This window comes from Hypanus sabinus, chromosome 5, assembly GCF_030144855.1.
Source record: "Hypanus sabinus isolate sHypSab1 chromosome 5, sHypSab1.hap1, whole genome shotgun sequence".
Lineage (NCBI taxonomy): Eukaryota > Metazoa > Chordata > Chondrichthyes > Myliobatiformes > Dasyatidae > Hypanus > Hypanus sabinus.
The window spans coordinates 18,363,713-18,384,625 of record NC_082710.1 but is presented as its reverse complement, the minus strand read 5'-3'; the positions used below and the strand labels follow the sequence as shown (position 1 = coordinate 18,384,625).

Here is a 20,913-nt window from a genome sequence, read left to right as displayed (position 1 = left end):
CAAGGAGAGGGTGGATGGAATGGAAGGTTTTTTTCCCCCTGGAGTATAGGGGGCTGAAGAGAGACCTTAAAGTGGTATATAATATCATAAGTGAATTAGATAAAGTGAATGGTCATAGTCTTACCCCAGGTTAGAACAGTCTAAAACTATCGGTCACAGGTTTAAGATGAAAGGGGAGGGATTTTAAGAGGACTTGAGGGGCACATTTTTTACAGTGTGTGTTAGGTAAGTGGAACTAGCTGATAGAGGAAGCTATTGAGGTGGATACAAGTTGACCGTTTAATATCATTTATCCAGGGATTTGGATAAGTAAAGTTTAGAGGAATATGCCCAACTGCAGGCAGATGAGCCAGCTCAGGTGGGCAGCTTGGTTAGCATGATTGAGTTGGGCAGGAGGGCCTGTTTCTGTGCTATATACTTTTATGCTGCTATGGTTACTTGTGTTTAGACTGATCTGGAACAGTGTTTGAAATTTGGGGACAGATCTCTCTTCAGGGAGCTGGAATCTCCTGAGGTTTAGTAATTCTACAGTTTTAAATGAATGTTGTGCTTTGGACATTGTTAAAAGTTATTTTGCTGAGGTGACTGAGGTTGATGAATGTGTTGTAACTGAAGGTTCTGGTAAAGTACCATATATTAGTATTGCTACTAAAATTGAAAAGTTGGTAGAAGAATGGGCACAGTTGAATGGGTAGAAGAATGGTGATACAGTTGGTTGCAACATTTGAGAGGGAAAAAAATATTCTGTTTAGCTTTTTGTTCAGACTGGAAGGGATGTGCACACTATATATGATAACGTTCCTGTAGTGAACTTTAGGAGTTGGGGATAAACTCAATTTTGTAATTTGCAAATAGAAGAAGTTTTGAAAATGTAATAATTACCTTTTAGGGCATTTCCAAGATGTGAACCCTGAAAGATAATTTGTGTTTTGGGGAATTGCACTGGGTGAATCTCAATCAACAAATATGAAGGAGTGAGGAACTTCAGGAGCAGTGTAAATTGATGAACAGATATTCAGTTATAAATGCCTTTGATATGAACAATGTCTGAGAAGAACAAATAAACTCACGGTGGAATGGAATAAGTGATTATCAAGCTGAGGATATAAAGGCAGAAATGCAATCAGGATTCAATAGTGAGAAACAGAAGTATGTTTTAATTATAGTCAAAGGTCCAGTGTTATGTCTTCGAATTACTAACTTGCAAATGCAATTTTTTGATGATAAAGACAGGAAACACCCATGTGAAAATGAGAAAGTCACAACTTCAGCTATAGTAATAATTAAATCTTCTCTGTGAATTTGACTGAAGATATAAGACCTCATATGCAAATTTCAAAGGAATCCATTGGATGCATGGTGGATCCACTTGAAACATTTGTTTGCCAAATATTTTTAGAATAGCACATTGTTATAGATTAGTTTATAAAACCAGTTCTTAATTTGCCTAAACCATCTGTGTAACTGAGTTTCCTAACCCAGTAAACTTTTTAAAAGACAAATAAAATTATTTGAATTAGACACTTCAGAGGTGGTGGTGGGCACTTTCTGTGACTTACATAGAGTTTCAATGCACATCTAAAGTATCAGCCCAAATGCTTCTTTTCCACTTTGAGCAGGAATGTGCCTGAGGTTCTCAGAAGTCGGTAAGAAAGTTGGGTTTGTTCAGGGTGACTTTGAGCATATCATTGAATGTGTTCTTTTGTCTACCAGGAACTGTGATAGAATTTGGTGTAAAGTCAGGAGTCTGAGTGTATATAGGACCTCAGTACTATAGATGATGGCCAATGAGAGGACAGTGATTCGCTTACCCTTCAGTGAATTTCATTGATGTCACAGAGACTATGTTGGTGCCTTGAGATACATGCTGTAGGTAGCCAGATGTCACCTGCATATTGGAGGACTGGGATCACTCCTATCCTGTTGACCATGTGCTCTGTGTTCAGACTGAAGTATGCTGGTACTGTTCCCTAGCTTTTTCTTGGAAGACTCATGTAGTGAAGATTATGCCCTCTGTACCTTTGAGATGGATGGAATTCACACTATGGTGTGGGGAACAGTTCTTTAGGCCATTAGAAAAAGACCATTGGAAAGAGGGAGGTTAACAGGGACCCTAACAATGTTACAGAAGTCTTTCTTAAATATAAGGAAGTCCTCTATAGTTGTGACAACCAGACTTCACTACTGTTGCAAGTCCCCCTGATACATCTTCCTGTTGATATCACCAGATTGTGGTCATAGCCTTTGCAAATTATATGAATGTGTGAATTGTAAATAAACGTATGCCCTTGGTCCTCTGAACCTTTTCCACCATTTAATAACTCCACTGCTAATCGAATTGTAATGTAATTCTACTTTCTCAATTACCTCCTTACTTATAATGTATGTATCTTCCTTTGCTCTGAAATAAATTCTTTGCTTCTGTTATTCTTTGACAGATAGGTCCAAATACTCATGGCCATTGGAGAGAGATTTTAAAAAAAATTCACCTTATCTCAATTGTAACTGATTATCATTTTCCATCATCTAGATTAGTGGTTGCCAACCAGTCGATCACAATCAACTGGTCGATCTTTGAGACTTTCCCAGTAGATCCCGAAAAAAAGAAAAGAAAAAGAAATACATAAATACTGTTGTAATGTCCGCATTATAAAAATAAGTAATACTAATTAGGATAATGGTAATATAACAATCCTCCCACTACAGAAAGCTGTTTGTAAAGAGAGGTTGTTTCCAGGGTTGCGGGGTTTTACTTCTGTTCGGGGTTGAAGGCCCAGCTAATTGTTTTTCATAAAACATGCTGCTCATATAAGGCTGCTACTGAAGCATCATTTCGTATAAGTCACCTCTTGGCTAAACACAAGAAGCCTTTTACAGATGGCGATTTACTCAATGGCCATTCTGGCAGAGACTGTTTTTAATGACTTTAAAAACAAAAACAACATCAAAACTGCAATACGTAATATACCGCTTGGCCCTGCAACAGTGACAAGGAGAGTAGAGCCACTGTCAGAGGAAGTGGATCGACAAGTGTGAAAGGACTTGTCACTCTGTGAATATTTTTCACTACAGCTCGATGAATCCCTGGATGTAATGCAAACAGCTCAGTTTGTTGTATTTGTCAGAATGGCTTTCCAGGATTTTACAACAAAGGAGGGCTCCCTCACTCTTTTGCACTTAAAGGACAGAATGAGAGGTGAGGATATTTACAATAAATTTAAAAAATATTTCCGTGAAAATGACATTCGCATAAACCGGTGGCAATTACTACTGATGGGGCCCCAGCAAGGCGCAGTGTGCGAGTTGGTTTTATAGCACTGTGCCGTAATGACCCTGATTTTCCCGACTACCTGGGTTATCACTGTGAGATTCATCAGCAGGCCTTGGCTGGGAAGGTCATGGACTTTCCTCATGTAATGACACTGGTGGTCAAACTGATACACCTGATTCGAGCAAAAGCACTTCAGCACTGCTTATTCAAGGTGTGATTGGATGAGCTCGATGCCACTTACGGGGACATAAATCTTTATGCTGATGTTCGGTGGTTGAGTCGCGGCAAAGTGCTGCCACGATTTGCTGACTTGCTGCCTAAGATAAAGACTTTCCTGTCGACAAGAAACAAGGAGCACGAGGAACTGTCACGTTGTGTGGCTACTGGATTTGGGGTTTCTGACAGACCTAATGGCTAAATTAAACGCACTTAACAACGAGCTTATGAGAAAAGACCAACACCTGCCCCACATGATAAGCACAGTAAATGCATTTAAGGCCAAGCTCAGTGTTAGAATTTCAAATTTAAAGAATGGGAGGCTGACACACTTTCCCAACTCGGAGAAAATGTTACAGACCATTAAGGAAAAAAATGCTTTTCACCCTGTGCGTCCCTAGACAAACTGGCAATAGAGTTCGATCGGTGTTTTGGGGAGCTAAACATCATGAAAGATATTGCTGCGTTTGTTTCAAACCCATTTCTGCCAATCGATATAGAACAGATAGCAGCCAAATTCCAGCAAGTATTTGGTGTGCCAAGTGATATTGAAATGGAAATAATTGATTTGCAAAATGACATTGAGCTTTAAGCAAGATGAAGGGACGGTGACTTTTGGGGGCTCATCAGCAGGGAGAGTCATCTCACCACGTGTGCACTAAAAGTCAGTGCCTACTTCAGGTCCGTGTGAAATTGCATTTTCACAGATGAAAATTATTAAATATAAGTACAGGAGCTGTCTTACTGACAGACACCTCACAGACTGCCTCAGACTGTAGTTATGAGCCAAATTTCAGTGAGCTAGCAGGAAGTATTCAGTCATCACACTGAGTGCAACAGACAATTTTTATTCATTTATTTTTTGTGTTGAAATAAAATTAAATAATGAAACTTAGAATTAAAGGTATGAAGTGTTGTAATATTCTTAAAGAAAGACACTTATAGCCTGTTTGATATGCTAGTTACAGTGTTTTCTTGGTTGAATTAATTTGAAAGTTTGACAAAAGCATTTCATGTAATTAAAATACAATGACCCCAAATAAAAGGCCTCAAGTTGGAAGTACAATCTGAGCTGTTTTCTCTCTAAACGATTTAGTAGGTAGATTTTGAGAACCATTGAGCATGTGTCGGGGGTGGGGGGAAAGGCAATCTCCTTCCATTTAAGCAAGATCACCCTCCTAGCCATAAGAGAATTAAAAGCCAGTACGCATGATTGGGAAGGCTCCAAAATTATAGTGCTTTCCTCAACAATACCAAATAAGGCAGTTAACAGATTGGGCTTAAAACTAACTTTAAAAAGTACAGAAAAAGTTTGGAATACATCTTTCCAATATTTTTCAAGGCTCGAACATGACCAAAACATAAATTAATGAAGCCTCTCCATTATTGCATCTGTCACAGTAAGGAGATATATCTGCAATATACCTGCAGAGAGCTTATCTTTAGACATATGAACCCTATGTAATACTTTAAATTGTAGGAGGCAATGACGAGCATATAATGATGAAGAATTAACCATTTTGAAAATAACCCTCCAGGTCTCATTAGATAATGGTCTGTAAGTCCTTTTCCAAATCTTTTTAATTTTATTTAAAGGAACCATTCTCAATCCCATACGATTTCATATCTTAATTGCCCAATAATATAACAAAGGTAAAGCAAAACCACCATTCTTTTTGCTTTTTTGAAGGTGGGCTTTATTTAATTGAGGTTTTCTGTTCTTCCATGTGTAGGAAGAAAGAATTGAATCTAAAGAATCCAAAATAGACTTAGAAATAAAAACAAGTACGGCTTGAAAGAGGTATATAAATTCAGGTAAAGTATTCATTTTAATAGGATTAATTCGACCAATCAATGATAAAGAGAGAGGCAACCAATTAGAGAGTGTCTTTTTCACATAATTCATTAAGGTTAAACTTCCTTTGAATAAATCTGTAATTCTTAGTGATTGTTACACCCAAATATGTAAATTGTTTTCTTACAACTTTAAAAGGAAGGTTAATATCAGTTGGTATCAAATTATTTAAAGGAAACAATTCACTCTTATGTAAATTCAATTTATATCCTGAAAACTGACTAAAATTAGTCAGTAAATGAGGATAAGGAAGTTGTAACATTTGATATAAAAAGCAATAGGTCATCAGCTTAAAGCGAGACTTCATGAATAGTACCTACCCTTAAAATACTGGTAATATCTTTAGAATCTCTAAAAGGCAATTGCTAAAGGTTCTAATACCAAATCAAAATGCAAAGGACATCCTTGTCTTGTTCCACATTGAAGTTTAATTGGTTTAGAAGTTTTAAAATTAGTAAGGACCCGAGCAGAGGGAGATAAATAAAATAATTTAATCCAATGAATAAAATTGGGCCCAAAATTAAATTTTTCTAAGGATTTAAATAGGTAATTCCATTCAACTTGATCAAAACCCTTCTCCACATCTAAAGAAATCACACATTCCGATATTTCCTTGGACAGAGAATGCATAACATTTAACAGTCACCATATATTAAAATGGGAATATCGAGTTTTAATAAATCCTGTCTGATCATCAGATATTACAGAAAGTATAATATTTTTGAGTCTACGGGCCAGAACTAATAGGATCTTAGCATCAACGTCGAGTAAAGAGATTGGTCTATATGAGGAGCATCCGGTGGGATTTTTATTCTTTTTAAGAATAAGTGAAATGGAAGCTTCATAAAAAGGCTGTGGCAACCTACCGACCTTAGAAGACTCAGTGAGGGTAGAACATAAATAAGGTATAAGCAATGAGGAAAAAGCCTTATAAAATTCTCCAGAGAAACTGTCAGGTTCTGGAGATTTCCCAGAATGCAATGAATGTATAGCCTCAGCGATTTCCTCCTGAGAAATAGGTTGATCCAACTGCTTGTGATTATCAACCGAACATCTCGGAATATTTAATTGATCTAAAAAATTGTTCATTGTAGTATTGTCTTTAATAGAATCAGAACTATACAATCTAGAATAAAATTCTCTAGAAGTGTCATTTATTTCAAAATGGTCAGTTGTCATGTTGCCATTTGTTTTGCAAATTTCTTCAATTTGCCATTTAGCTATAATGGTCTTCAATTCATTAGCCAGTAGTTTACTGGTTTTTTTCTCCATGTATATAAAATTGGCTTCTATCTTTTAAAAGTTGGTTTTCAATTGGGTATGTTAAAAGAAGATCATATTTAGTTTTAATTTCAGTACATCTTTTGTATAGTTCAGGGTCTGGTACCAAAGCATATTTCTGGTCTAACTGATTTAATTGATCAACTAAATCAGTTCTCTCTTTATTTGCTTTTTTATTAATATGTGCAGTAAAGAGATAATTTGTCCTCTGATGTATGTCTTAAAAGCATCCCAAATGATAAGATGTAGAGATCTCTTCCAACACATTTTCTTCGAAAAAAAGAGTAATTTGATTCTTCAGAAATTTTAGAGAGTCCTTGTCAGATAATAAAGTTGAATTAAAACATCATGATCTGTTCATATGAGTGAAAACAGGAAGATTTAAAGATAAAAATACAGGAGAGTGGTCAGATATAGCTATTTCTTTATATTCAATGGATCGAACTAATGGAATCAATTGACTATCAATAAAAAAAAATCAATCCTAGTATAGGAATAATGGACATGGGAGAAGAATGAATACTCCCTTTCTGCTGGATGAAGAAAACACCAGACATCGATATCACATTTCATTAGAAAGGATTGAATAAATAAAGGTGATTTATTAGGCGTAGCTAACTTAGAAGAACAATCTAATACTGGATCTAGACAACAATTAAAATCTCCTCCCATCACTAAAGAATAAAAACTCAAATCTGGCAAAAATGAAAAGAAATGCTCAAAAAATCCTGGGTCATCTGCATTGGGGGCGTACACATTAGCATATACAATTAATTTATTAGGGTCAGAGACAACTTTATGTTGAACAAAAGAAATTGTATTAGCTATAAAAATCAAGACCCCACGAGAGTTTGCTCTGAATGAAGAATGAAATTGTAAGCCCCTCCACTGATTAAAAAGGTGTGCATTATCACAACTACGTACATGCGTTTCTTGTAGAAAAATAATGGGGGCCCTTAACTTTTTAATATACGCAAAGATCTTATTCCGTTTTACAGGATGATTTACCACTTACACATCCAAACTGAGTAAATTAATATTTCGCTCCATTTTAAATTGTAATTAACAGAAGAGTTAAAAGATCTGAGCATAAATTATTAGGTTCAAAAGACAGACCATGAAATAAGGTACTCAAACAGAAAATTTGGATGTTAACCCAACCCAGCTTCCAGAGAAAAAGAGACCCCCTCCCCCAAAACTCAGAAAAGCCGGCTAAAGATCAGCCAGCAAGCTAAGCCTATAGATAACCCTTCCCAAGGAATCCTGCTGGGGAAACTCCAAAACTTTGAAAGGTGTTGTTCCTACCCAGACAAAACAAAGAAAAAACTTAGATCAAAAATCCAAAACACGAGAGGATTTGTTTTAACGATTTCAAAAGAAATATATATACGAAAACCTCACAGGAAAGAATAAAATAGAAAAACTATCAAAGAAAATAACAAAAAACAAGATATATAAAAGTTCCTTAGTGTGAAATTCATGAAAGCATAAAATGATCGACCTGGGGCGTTCTCCTGCCTTGGGTTTTGGGAATAGTGATCGATAGGTGCAGTCCAATTTAGGCACAGATGGCAATAAATCTGGGAATAGCTGCTTCAAAAAACTTGCGAAGGACTCCTTGGGGCAGTCACCTTCGATTGATTCTTCAAGACCTAAAATGTGTAAATTATTCCTTCTACCGCTTTCCAGGTTGATAATTTTCTTTGTTAATTTTTCATTAGATAATGATAATGTTTTGCATATCTTACTCATATCTTCTCAGTCGGCTTCCAATAATGACAAAGCTTCTTTGTTCTCTTTAATTCGCTTTTCATGTTCGTTTAAAGTTTGGTGAATAGCGTCCAACTTGACATTAAGATGTCAAAATTCCTCAGAGAGTTCTGTTCTTTGCTTTTTAAGGAAATCTCCAATGGATTCCAAAGTAGTTGGAGAGTCTTGTTCTGTTTCTTTTGCAGTGGCGCTCGTTTTTCTCAGAGACATATTAGAGCAATATTAAGATTTGTAATAAAGTTTCAAAAACTGGTAGGAAATAAAAAGATAAGTAAGATAGGAGCGATTTTAAAAAGATGTTACCCCATTGAGTGTCATCAGGGCTCTCCCTATTTTTCCTGCTAATATGGTCAATGTAAGATGTTCCCACATTATATTCCATTTTACTAGAACCTTTTCACACACTTAACCTTTGTGGCCTTCGTATGTCCTTCCTCTGGAACAGCAGAGGCTGAGAAGGGATCCATTAGAGATTTTCGGGTGCATAGATGGGGGAAAGATCCTGGCAGCTAAGGCTGAAATATCCAAAACCAGACGGCATGCATTTAAGGTGAGAGGAGGCCAGTTGAAAGGAGATGTGCTGACAAAGTTTATTTTACACTGATTGTATCAAGTGCTTGGAATGCGCTGCTGCAGGTGTTGGTGAAAACAAATATGATAGAGGCGTTCATCTCTTGGATAGGCGCATGAACGTGGGATGAAATTGACACTGTATAGACAAAAGGGATTAGCTTAGTATTTGATTTCTAATTTAATTAGATCGCTGCAACCTTCTGGGCCCAAAAGCCTCTTTCTGTGCTGCATTGTTCTATGTCTATTTAGTTTTGTGTGCATTAAGTAAATAGAGCACTAAAATTTGAAAGGGGGTAGTTTTATATTCCGGCTATACAAAGTTCTGAATAACCCATATCTAGAGTTCTTTCAGCAACCTCTCTGTAGGAAAGAATATATTGGCTCTGGAAGGAGTGTACTTTCACAAAATAATAGCAAGGGCTATATTATTTGTGTGGGTGCTAATTGCCTGAAATTTTAATGATTTGTGGTTTGAATGATGCTTCGAGGTATTTAAACACAGCTATTGGGGTAGGCAGTGAGAAGCTATTTCTTGCAGATTGGAAAATCAAGGTCTTGAGGTCATTATTCAAAACTTTTTTGCCAAATCTAAGATAAAAACAGATAATACTGACAATGCTCATCTCTTTCTGTGTAGAGCAAAAGAGTTAACATTTCAGTTTCAATCTAAGCAAAAGTTATTGACCTGAAACTTAAAGCTGGTTCCTTCAGCATGTTTGCTGAGTATTTTCAGTACTTGCTGTTTTTATTTCAGATCTCTGTCATCCATGGGAGTTTTCTTTAAAAGTGGACTTGGGGGTATTTCTACACTTCCTTCCACAAACAGCAGTTGATACCAGTACAGTACCACTGAATTTCTAAGAATGCCATATTATTGAGTTGATGTTACTATGACTGTTGATGTAATGGAAACCAGTTAACAATGGCTAAAATGAGAAAAGAAAACAATGTATTATTGAGGTGTTTAACAGCTTAGGAGATGTGTCATTCTGTATCCTGCCATTTGTCCCACATAATTACATAATTAAAGTCTTGCCTAAATCATTGGATGAACTTCAGAACTGAAACTGACTTACAGAAAAGTAATATGTGTTTTATATTTTTCACAGTTATTGGCAGAAGTCAGTAGATATATTGTTCCTCAAGGAAAAACCATATAACCATGTATAACAATTACAGCACGGAAACAGGCCATCTTGCCCTTCTAGTCCATGCCGAATGCTTACTCTCACCTAGTCCCACATATAACCATATAACAATGACAGCACGGAAACAGACCGTCTCGGCCCTTCTAGTCCGTGCCCAACGCTTACACTCACCTAGTCCCACATATAACCATATAACAATTACAGCACGGAAACAGGCCGTCTCGGCCCTTCTAGTTCGTGCTGAACGCTTACTCTCACCTAGTCTCACCGACCTGCACTCAGCCCATAGCCCTCCATTCCTTTCCTGTCCATATACCTATCCAATTTTACTTTAAATGACAATACCGAACCTGCCTCTACCACTTCTACTGGAAGCTCGTTCCACACAGCTACCACTCTCTGAGTACAGAAATTCCCCCTCGTGTTACCCTTAAACTTTTGCCCCCTAACTCTCAACTCATGTCCTCTTGCTTGAATTTCCCCTACTCTCAATGGAAAAAGCAAAACCATCTTAAACATCACAAACATTTCTTTTATATTTTAGATGTTCTTATCTGACCTTAAATGATCATCAACACACTACTTGCAAGGTAATCTAACATCAGGAAAGGTGAAAAGGAGTCTAGGTTTGCTATTGCTTTGTAGTTCTGGTGCCATTATTGCTGCTTGTGTTGTTCCACTGAACATTGTGACATGTTCTGTTAGTGCTGGAATGTGTGGTGACACTTGTGGGCTGCCCCAAGCAAATCCTTAGATTGTGTTGTTTGTTAGGGCAAGCAACGCGTTTCTCTGTATGTTTTGATCTACATGTGATAAATAAGAGAATATGGATCTGAAATCTGGACGGGGTAGATTGTACAGAACAGTTTTTCCTCCACCAGTATTTATTTCCGAGAGATTGCCTCATGCTATCTGAAGCTTTGATGCTTTGAGTAGCTTTTGTACACCATCAAACTGTGTGCATTGAAAATGCACCGTCTTTAAGGATCAACTACAACATAATGCTTCCCCATATTTGTTGCAAAGCTGCTGAATGTGTAACTAAATTTTACAACTTGCACAGTACTGTGGAAAAGTCTTAGGCACATTAATATATAGCTAGGGTGCTGGATGCCTAGGTCTTTTGCACTGTATTTGTCGATGTAGAGCAGGGAACGAGTTTGTAAATCTGGGGGGAGCAAAAGATGTTGGAAATGGCGAAGGTGGAGTGCCGCGGGATGGGTGTGGGACAGGTGGCAGAGAAAGAGTACCAGGCAGCGGGGGTGGGATGTCATGGTTGCAAACACACCCAGCCCTGAGATGCCAGGCAAGGGCATTTTATTCCAAACAATTGGTTTATTGATCATTACAGAATGTCTCACTGGTGCTTCCCTCTCCCTTTTCCCCAACCATGATTCCCCTCTCCCTGCCCCCTTCCCACTCTCAGTCCACAATAGAGACCCATACCAGTATTAGGTTTATCATCACTCATGTATGTAATGACATTTGTTTTTTTTATTAAAAGCAGTACAGTGCAATACATAAAATTACTACAGTGTGCAGTATTTTAATCACCAGTAATTAGTGATTTTTTAAAAATCCCTTGGTACATCACACTTACTGGTCAATGTTCCCCTGACATACTCTATGCAGTCTGTTCAGGACTGAGGTGTGCAGAGTTGAGTGTTTTTGTGGTTGTTGCATTGGAAACTGTTCATAGCTTCATAGGTAGTGCAGGCTGACTGAGGGGATGCTACAAATCCCCTTTGAGTTGCTTGGGACGTCTTGAAGTTAATGGTCACTTAGGGTGGGTGTGCCTGAGGAGTTCAGAGATTGGGCTATTGGAGACATTGAAGATAAAGGAAGATTGGAAAAATGGTGTTTGAATAATGGTAAAAAGCTAGGATATCACGGAATTGGGGCTAAGATGATGAGGGTGTTAAGATTAATGTTGGTGATCAAGATGGTATTGATCTTATGTAGTAAGTGGTCAGAAGAATCGAAGGGAAGTAATGGAAATTGCCTTTGAAGTGTCCCAGTCTGGTGTAACAATAGTAAGGTGAACGGTGATTCAGGAATTTCCACCATCAGGCAATTCAGGGATGATGTGGAATAATGGGGAAAGACATGGAAATTGTGACTTGGGCCAGAGTTATTTGGTTGAATTCATTAATTTGACACTTATGTTGCTTGCTTGATGCCACCATAGAATTAGCGTTGAGACATGTTTCCTGCTTTTATATCTTCGAAACCTCTTTCTACCGGGCTTCTCTGCAGCTTGTTAGCCCCTCGCTAACAGCCACTGGGCTCAGCAGTGAGAAAACCAGCTTTCTCAAACTCTGTATGTCTTGGGTCTGTATGATTTGGGTCCTACCTAAACCAGGAAGTTGGGATGTCTTCACCGCCGGAACCCTGATCTGTTCAAATACTGTGTAAATACTGCCCTCGTGCAATTAGTTGCCAGTGAGAAATAACAGATTGTACACAGCATACAATTATCAGAAAAATATATTTACAAATTTCGGCTTTATCGAACAGTTAGTAGGAAAAAGAAAAGGGGGGGATAAAAGGGCCCATTACAGTTAACCCAGTCCAAATCTGCACATGTAGCTTATCTTGAAGTTGTCTTTAACTTGTGCTGGACCCTCAGTCCGCATGAAAGCACACACCACCTTCCGAATGTCGCTCGAAATGAATTTTGAACAAATGGGCTCCCCCACTGGTGTATTGGTCCTTCCTCCTTGAAGCCATTCATCTGCACAAAGCATCTCAAATATCTTTCCTTCCTGTCTTATCCCAGCTCCTGCCAAAAAGACTTCAACCCTCACTGGAGTCCGTCACGAAAACCTCTCTGCCCAGCACTCTCTAGAACCATCTCCTGATTCCATCATCCTGATTGGCTGACACAACATTCCTAAGTTAAACAACATAGCCCCTTACTTTAGCTCAAATCCAAGCATGCTAAAAGCAGAACAGACTGCTCTTACAAAGATGTTCAAATGAAATAGCTATAGCATAGCGGTAGAAATCATAACCAGTGTCATTCAAAGAAAAATTGGATAGGTATATGGACAGGAAAGGAATGGAGGGTTATGGGCTGAGTGCGGGCCAGCAGGACTAGGTGAGAGTAAGTGTTCAGCACGGATTAGAAGGGCCGAGATGGCCAGTTTCCGTGCTGTAATTGTTATATGGTTATATCTTTAAAATAATAACAATTCTTTTTGTTCCAGGTGCTTTGGTGAATGGTCTGGTGAATATCAACATCTCCACAATAGAAAAGCGATACAGTTTGACTAGTTTCCACACAGGATTGATTTCTACTGGCTATGACATCTCCTTCTGTGCCTTGGCTCTTTTCATCTCATACTACGGACAAAAGGGGCACAAGCCACGGTGGTTAGCCTTTGCAGCTTTCATGCTTGGATTGGGATCTCTTGTATATTCACTTCCTCATTTCATTAGTGGCTTGTATCATTATGGTTCCAAAATAACAGGTCTGTATCTTTTTGTTTAGTTCACTCTCCTATACTACAGCAGTTTCAATAAGATAATGCAATCTAATTTCAAACCATCAGAAAAACACAACTCTGTCATCAAGGCAGACTAAGCTAATTTCTCTTTGATTTTTGTACCTCTTTTGATGTGTAGCTTATGCTAATTAAATTAGTTCATATTTGATAATTAAGTTGGTGAATTTATTCTGTTAAACAGCACTGAGCTGCATGAGCCATGATGTAAATAAGTTTGAACTGCAACCAACACTGATTTGGATGTGAATGTAAAGTAAGATGCATCAGCTGAGATGTAATAAGGAGTAGATCAGCAAGCCATTGCTCATGACCACATTTGTCCAGTTACACATGGAAAGCAGGGAATTGGGTGTTGAAGCTGTTAAACTAACTTGATGAGTAAATATTAAATTCATCAATTCACACTCAAGTTCTTTTCTTAAAGACACATTAGGTCAAGTACTTCTCTAACAATAGAAATTTGTTTTTAAACACATGGGTCACATTCTTTTAGATTTTAATGGTTGTTGGAGATTTAAAAGATAATAAATGCAACTTGTTTCTCTCTCTCTCTTCAGATATTTATGTATTTTGGGAATTAAGAGATGTGAGACTAGTACAGGAAAGTGGTGCTGAGAAAAAAGGTCTTATTAGGTTTTATTATTATTAATGTAATCTTTCTTCCCTTTTTTTCCACTGAGCGTTAATTTTTCCAATTTACACTTCCATTTTCAAACTCTAGGTAAGTATTCTTCATCTCAATTGGTTAAGGAGATAAATAGAGCTAGAAATGATTTTGTAAAATTGTACTTTTTAAATGGATCTTTTTAAATCCATCTTTTTAGATGGATTGTTTGAAGCACAGCAATGGCTTGAAAAGCAGCCATTGCTCTTTTTTTTGTGAATGTGTATACATATATGTTCTTAACAGGAGAATATATAGGTTTTAGCAGGAGAATGAAGGATTGCTCAGGGTAGAGGGAGCCTTTTGCGAAAGACCTTGAAGAAATCGTTTCCGACAGATGATTTGTTTCAATTAAGGCCATTTTCTTTCTTTAGAAAAGTGGGTGGTGCTGTAAAATGGAGGTGATAACTACTTATCCTGAGACACGAAACCTAATTATCCACAGGTATCTCCTTCCTGCCATCCTCTTGACCCTGTCGTACATCTTGAAGCGGTGCTTCATGCAGTGCACCAGCACTAAATTTCCTCCTGTTAAGGCAAGCAGTAACATTTATAAACTTGCCCTTCTGTCATGATTTGTGAAATTGTGAATGGAATATCTGGCAATGGTCATCTTTGCATGACTATTTTAGCATATGTTCTTGTGCACATTATATGCCCTGGACAACGGTTGCTTGCTTGTTTTCAACTAACTAAGGCAGTTTGCAGAGAACTTCTAATTTTACAATCTCTGGTGCAAAACCCAGTTTGAATAAATGTAGAGAAAACGTAGCCACAGTAAATGGCCAGTGCTGCTTATTCATTGCGAGCCACACAATCTGGGCCACTTCACAAGCAAACTAAAATTTCAAAGCTTCTTTTGTGCCAAAATCTAGTTAATCATTGGATCCAAGTTACAAGATCAGTTACATTAGAAGCTTGCCTTCACATACAGGTAAAGATCTATGTAGTACCTCTAACTTGTGGTGGTCACTTCACAACAGCCCACTTCAATAAGCTGATTTACTAAAATCTGCAAATTTTTTCTATTATTATAATTTTAAATTTGACCATCACTGAGATTAATTGTAATGTGGCGACCCATTTCCTGGCACATCCGAACCGGCTCACAATTAGCCAGCTTTCCGGCTAAGGGAGATAGCCTACGGGTGTTTGCGAGCACAGAGCTTTGGAGCCTTTGGGGGGCAGGTTGAGGGAGGCTTAAAAGTGAGGCTGAGGATTTCGAATAAAGTTTTTTCCTTCGACTGCAGTTACCGACTCCGTGTCGTAATTTTAGCGCTGCATATAGCACACCGCTACAATTGGTGACCCCGACGGTCCAAACGATTTTTGGACCAGAAATGACCGACGCCGCCTCTGTTCATGCGGTTTCGTTGAAACTGCCGGGTTTCTGGACAAAGCGACCGAACCTATGGTTCCAGCAAGCCGAAGCCCAATTCCACGTTCGCCAGATCACCTCAGAAGACACTCGCTACTACTACGTGGTGAGCTCCCCCAACCAGGACACAGCGGCCCAGGTCGCGGAGTTCGTACAGTCGCCCCCGGCAGACGGCAAGTACACGGAATTCAAAGCCCTGCTCCTCAGGACTTTCGGACTCTCACGGCACGAGCGGGCTGCCCGTTTACTGCACCTGGATGGCTTGGGCGACAGACCTCCTTCAGCTTTAATGAATGAGATGTTGTCTCTGGCCGACGGACACACACCCTGCCTCATGTTTGAGCAGGCATTCCTGGAGCAGCTGCCCGAGGACATACGCCTGCTGCTGTCCGACGCGGATTTCAGTGACCCCCGGAAGGTGGCAACCTGGGTGGACTTGCTGTGGAACGCCAAAAAGGTGAGCGGGGCGTCCATCGCACAGATCTCCCAGCCACGCTCCCAGCAGCAAACCAGTCCAGGCCCGGCCGCAGAGCCCGCCAACCCCCGGCCCAAGGAACACTGGTGCTTCTACCACCAGCGGTGGGGTGCAGAAGCCCACCGTTGTCGCCCGCCCTGCAAGTTCCCGGGAAACACCAGGGCCAGCCGCCGCTGATGGCTACGGCGGCTGGCCATCAGGATAGCCTCCTGTATGTGTGGGACAGAAGGGCGGGACGCCAGTTTTTGGTCGACACTGGTGCCGAGATCAGCGTTTTACCTCCGACGAGTTACGACACCCGCAGCAGGGCACCGGGGCCCCCCCGAGGGCTGTGAATGGCAGCACAGTAAGGACCTATGGCACCCGTCAGGTGCAGCTACAGTTCGGCTCCAGCCAGTTCACGTGGGACTTTACACTGGCCGCCGTAGCCCAACCGCTTCTGGATGCGGATTTTTTGCGGGCTCACAGCCTACTGGTCGACCTGCCCAGGAAGAGACTGGTACACGCCGAGACCTTTCAGACGTTCTCCCTGGGTGCAGCCCAGTTGCCAGCCCCTCACCTCGGCTCCATCACGCTGTCCAACAACAACTTCACCAGGGTCCTGGCGGATTTCCCATCGGTTCTGGCACCGCAGTTCACAGCGGCCATGCCCCGACACGGCGTACAGCACCACATCCCGACCCAGGGACCACCCCTCCACGCCCGCGCTCGGCGGCTTCCCCCGGACAAGCTCCGACTGGCGAAGGAGAAGTTCCAGAGGATGGAGGAATTGGGGATCATCCAGCAGTCCGACAGCCCATGGGCCTCCCCCCTGCACATGGTGCCCAAAGCGACGGGAGGCTGGAGACCGTGCGGCGACTACTGCAGGCTGAACGAGGCTACCACACCGGACTGCTACCCTGTGCCGCACATTCAGGACTTTGCAGCAAACATGCACGGCGCACGGATCTTCTCCAAGGTAGACCTCGTCCGAGGGTACCATCAAATCCTGATGCATCCTGACGACGTCCCCAAAATGGCTCTCATCACCCCGTTTGGCCTTTTCGAGTTCCTGCGCACGCCGTTCGGCCTGAAGAATGCTGCACAGACGTTCCAGTGGTTAATGGACGCGGTGGGACGGGACCTGGACTTCACGTTCATCTATTTGGACGACATCCTCATAGCCAGCAGCAGTCTTCAGGAGCATCTGTCCCACCTCCGTCAACTCTGCGCCCGACTGAGTGAGTACGGTCTTACAATCAACCCCGCCAAATGCCAGTTCGGACTCGATACCATTGACTTCCTGGGCCACAGGATTACTAAAGACGGGGCAACCCCTCTGCCCGCTAAGGTAGATGTGGTCCGCCACTTCCCCCGACCCACCACGATCAAAGGCCTTCAGGAATTCGTAGGTATGGTCAATTTCTACCACCGCTTCCTCCCTTCAGCTGCCCGGATCATGCGCCTCCTGTTCGCCCTGATGTCGGGTCCGAGCAAGGACATTACCTGGGACGAGGAGTCCGCCGCCGCTTTCGTTCAAACGAAGGAAGCTTTGGTGAACGCCGCAATGCTAGTACATCCCAGAATGGACGCTCCTACCGCCCTCACAGTGGACGCATCTAACACGGCAGTCAGTGGGGTGCTGGAGCAACTCATCGCGGGTCGCTGGCAACCCCTGGCGTTTTTCAGCAAACACCTGCGGCCACCCGAGCTCAAGTACAGTGCTTTCGACCGGGAACTGTTGGCGCTCTACCTGGCAATCTGGCATTTCAGGTACTTCCTAGAAGGTCGGCCCTTCACCGCGTTCACGGACCACAAACTGCTGACCTTTGCGTATACGAAAGCGTCCGACCCCTGGTCGTCCCGCCAGCAACGCCACCTGTCCTACATCTCTGAATACACGACGGATGTCCGGCACGTCTCGGGTAAGGACAATGTCGTGGCGGATGCACTCTCTCGCCCTACCGTTCATGCCCTTTCCCAAGGGGTAGACTTTGAGGCACTGGCAGAGGCGCAGCAGGCAGATGAGGAGATTCCGAGTTACAGAACCGCAGTCTCCGGTTTGCAGCTCCAGGACCTCCCTGTAGGCCCGGGTGAGAGGACCCTACTCTGTGACGTTGCCACCGGCCAGCCACGTCCCGTCATCCCGACAGCCTGGCGGCACCGTGTTTTTGACTCCATTCATAACTTGGCACATCCCTCCATCTGGACGACTGTCCAGATGGTTTCCAGCAGGTTCGTTTGGCACGGACTCTGCAAACAGGTCAGTGAATGGGCCAAAACATGCATGCACTGCCAGACGGCCAAGGTGCAGCGGCACACCAAAACCCCACCGCAGCAGTTCCATCCCGCCCACCGGTGTTTCGACCACATTCATGTGGATATCATGGGCTCCCTGCCAGTGTCGCATGGAGCGCGGCACCTCCTGACTATCGTGGACCGGTTCACAAGATGGCCAGAGGCAGTCCCGCTCACCAACACCACCTCCGAATCTTGCGCCCGAGCCCTGATCACCACCTGGATATCTCGCTTTGGTGTACCGGCCCACATTACCTCCGACAGAGGCGCCCAGTTCACCTCCAGCCTGTGGTCAGCTATGGCCAGCCTTTTGGGGACTCAGCTGCACCACACAACTGCCTACCACCCACAGTCGAACGGGCTAGTGGAGTGTTTCCACCGTCACCTGAAGTCGGCCCTCATGGCTCGCCTGTGAGGAGCCAACTGGGCGGCCGAGCTTCCCTGGGTTCTACTCGGCATCCGCACAGCGCCCAAGGATGACCTGCACGCCTCGTCGGCCGAGTTGGTATACGGCGCGCCCCTGGTCGTCCCCGGGGAGTTCCTACCAGCCCCACAGGGGCAAGAGGAAGATCCAGCAGCAGTCCTGGGCAGACTACGCGAGAAGCTCGGTAACCTGGCCCCCATACCCACTTCACAGCACGGGCGGAACCCGACCTGCGTACCCAAAGACCTGCAGAACTGTAAGTTTGTGTTTGTACGAAGGGGCGGGCATCGGCCACCGCTGCAGCGGCCATACGAGGGTGCGTTTATGGTGCTCCGGAACAACGGGCCCACGTTCGTGCTGGACGTTGGGGGGAAAGAGAAGGTTTTCACGGTGGACCGCCTCAAACCGGCCCACGTGGACCTGGCACAACCAGCCGAGTTTCCGGCACCTCGGCGCAGAGGCCGACCTCCCAAGCAGGTTCTGGCCCAGACTGTGGACATTGGGGGGTGTATCGCCGGTTCTGGGGGGGGGGGGAGTTATGTGGTGACCCATTTCCTGGCACATCCAAACCGGCTCACAATTAGCCAGCTTTCAGCTTTCCGGCTAAGGGAGATAGCCTACGGGGGTTTGCGAGCACAGAGCTTTGAAGCCTCTGCGCCACGGGGGGCAGGTTGAGGGAGGCTTAAAAGTGAGGCTGAGGATTTCGAATAAAGTTTTTTCCTTCGACTGCAGTTACCGACTCCGTGTCGTAATTTTAGCGCTGCATGTAGCACACCGCTACAGTAAGAATTAAGTAGAGCTCATCACTTATTACGTGTTATAATTCCAAATGTTATCACTTCTTTCATAATATTTATTGCACTGAAGTGGCTTATTCCTGAAATAGCAATGAGTTCATAGAAACATAGAAAACCTACAGCACAATACAGGCCCTTCGGCCCACAAAGCTGTGCGGAACATGTCCTTACCTTAGAACTACCTAGGCTTACTCATAGCCCTCAATTTTTCTAAGCTCCATGTATCCATCCAGGAGTTTCTTAAAAGACCCAGTCATTTCCGCCTCCACCACTGCCGCTGGCAGCCCATTCCACCCGCACATCCCTCTCTGTGTTTAAAAAAAAAACCAACTTATTCCTGGGAACTCCTCTGTAACTACTCCCCAGCACCTTAAAACTATGCCCTCTCATGCTAGCTGTTTCAGCCCTGGGAAAAAGCCTCTGAATATCCACACGATCAATGCCTCTCATTATCTCGTACACCTCTACCAGTTTCCCTCTCATCCTCTGTCGCTCCAAGGAGAAAAGGCTGAGTTTACTCAACCTATTCTCATAAGGCATGCTCCCCAATCCAAGCAACATCCTTGTAAATCTCCTCTGCACCCTTCTATTAGTTCATTGTCTGCAATAACTTAATGCATTGGAAATGACTAAACAGTATAAATGAAAATTGTCAAATTCATGTTTGGGAGTTTTGATACATCATTTACAAAGCTTCAGATGATTCAAAACTTAATTGACAATTTTAAAGTCTAAAGGAGGGGAAAATTATATTAAACTATAATTATATAGTCCTGAAGAAGGGTCTCAGCCCCAAATGTCAACTGTTTACTCTTTTCCATAGATGCTGCCTAACTGGCTGAGTTCCTTCAGCATTCTAGGTGTGTTGCTTTTTTAAAAAAAATTTATTGATGACAAAATATTATTTTGAATCTGTGACCCAACAGCATTTGTGAATACTTCAGTGCCAAGCATGGTGTAATTATTGAGTGTTATCTTCGACTAAAGATGAATTGCGACATTTTAAATGCTTAGTCAGTAAAGTTAATTCAACTGACCTGTGACCATATCTAGAAAATGCTGGTGACGGTGCACTTGTCTATTCTGCAAGTAAATGAGTTTGCAAAAAGCATAAACTTGTTAGCGTCAAAATGTTTATAATGACACAATCCAGTCTTATGGGAAATTCAAAATGCTGAAGTAACTCGGGCTAAGACCCTTCTTCAGGACTGGAAAGGAAAGGGCAAGTCACCAGAATGAAAGGGTTGAGGGAAGGGAAGGAAGGCAGCTAGAATG

General features: G+C 42.2%; 1 protein-coding gene across 1 annotated transcript in view; it reads left to right on the top strand.

The window, feature by feature from the left end:
- LOC132393963 (solute carrier organic anion transporter family member 4C1-like) overlaps window positions 1-20,913 on the top strand; it is an 80,527-nt gene that overhangs the window by 6,024 nt on the left and 53,590 nt on the right. The window contains exons 2-3 of the mRNA XM_059969458.1: window positions 3,073-3,196; window positions 13,324-13,587. Coding sequence (XP_059825441.1) covers window positions 3,094-3,196; window positions 13,324-13,587 — 367 coding nt within the window. The 5' untranslated portion in view covers window positions 3,073-3,093. The remainder of the gene's footprint in view (window positions 1-3,072; window positions 3,197-13,323; window positions 13,588-20,913) is intronic.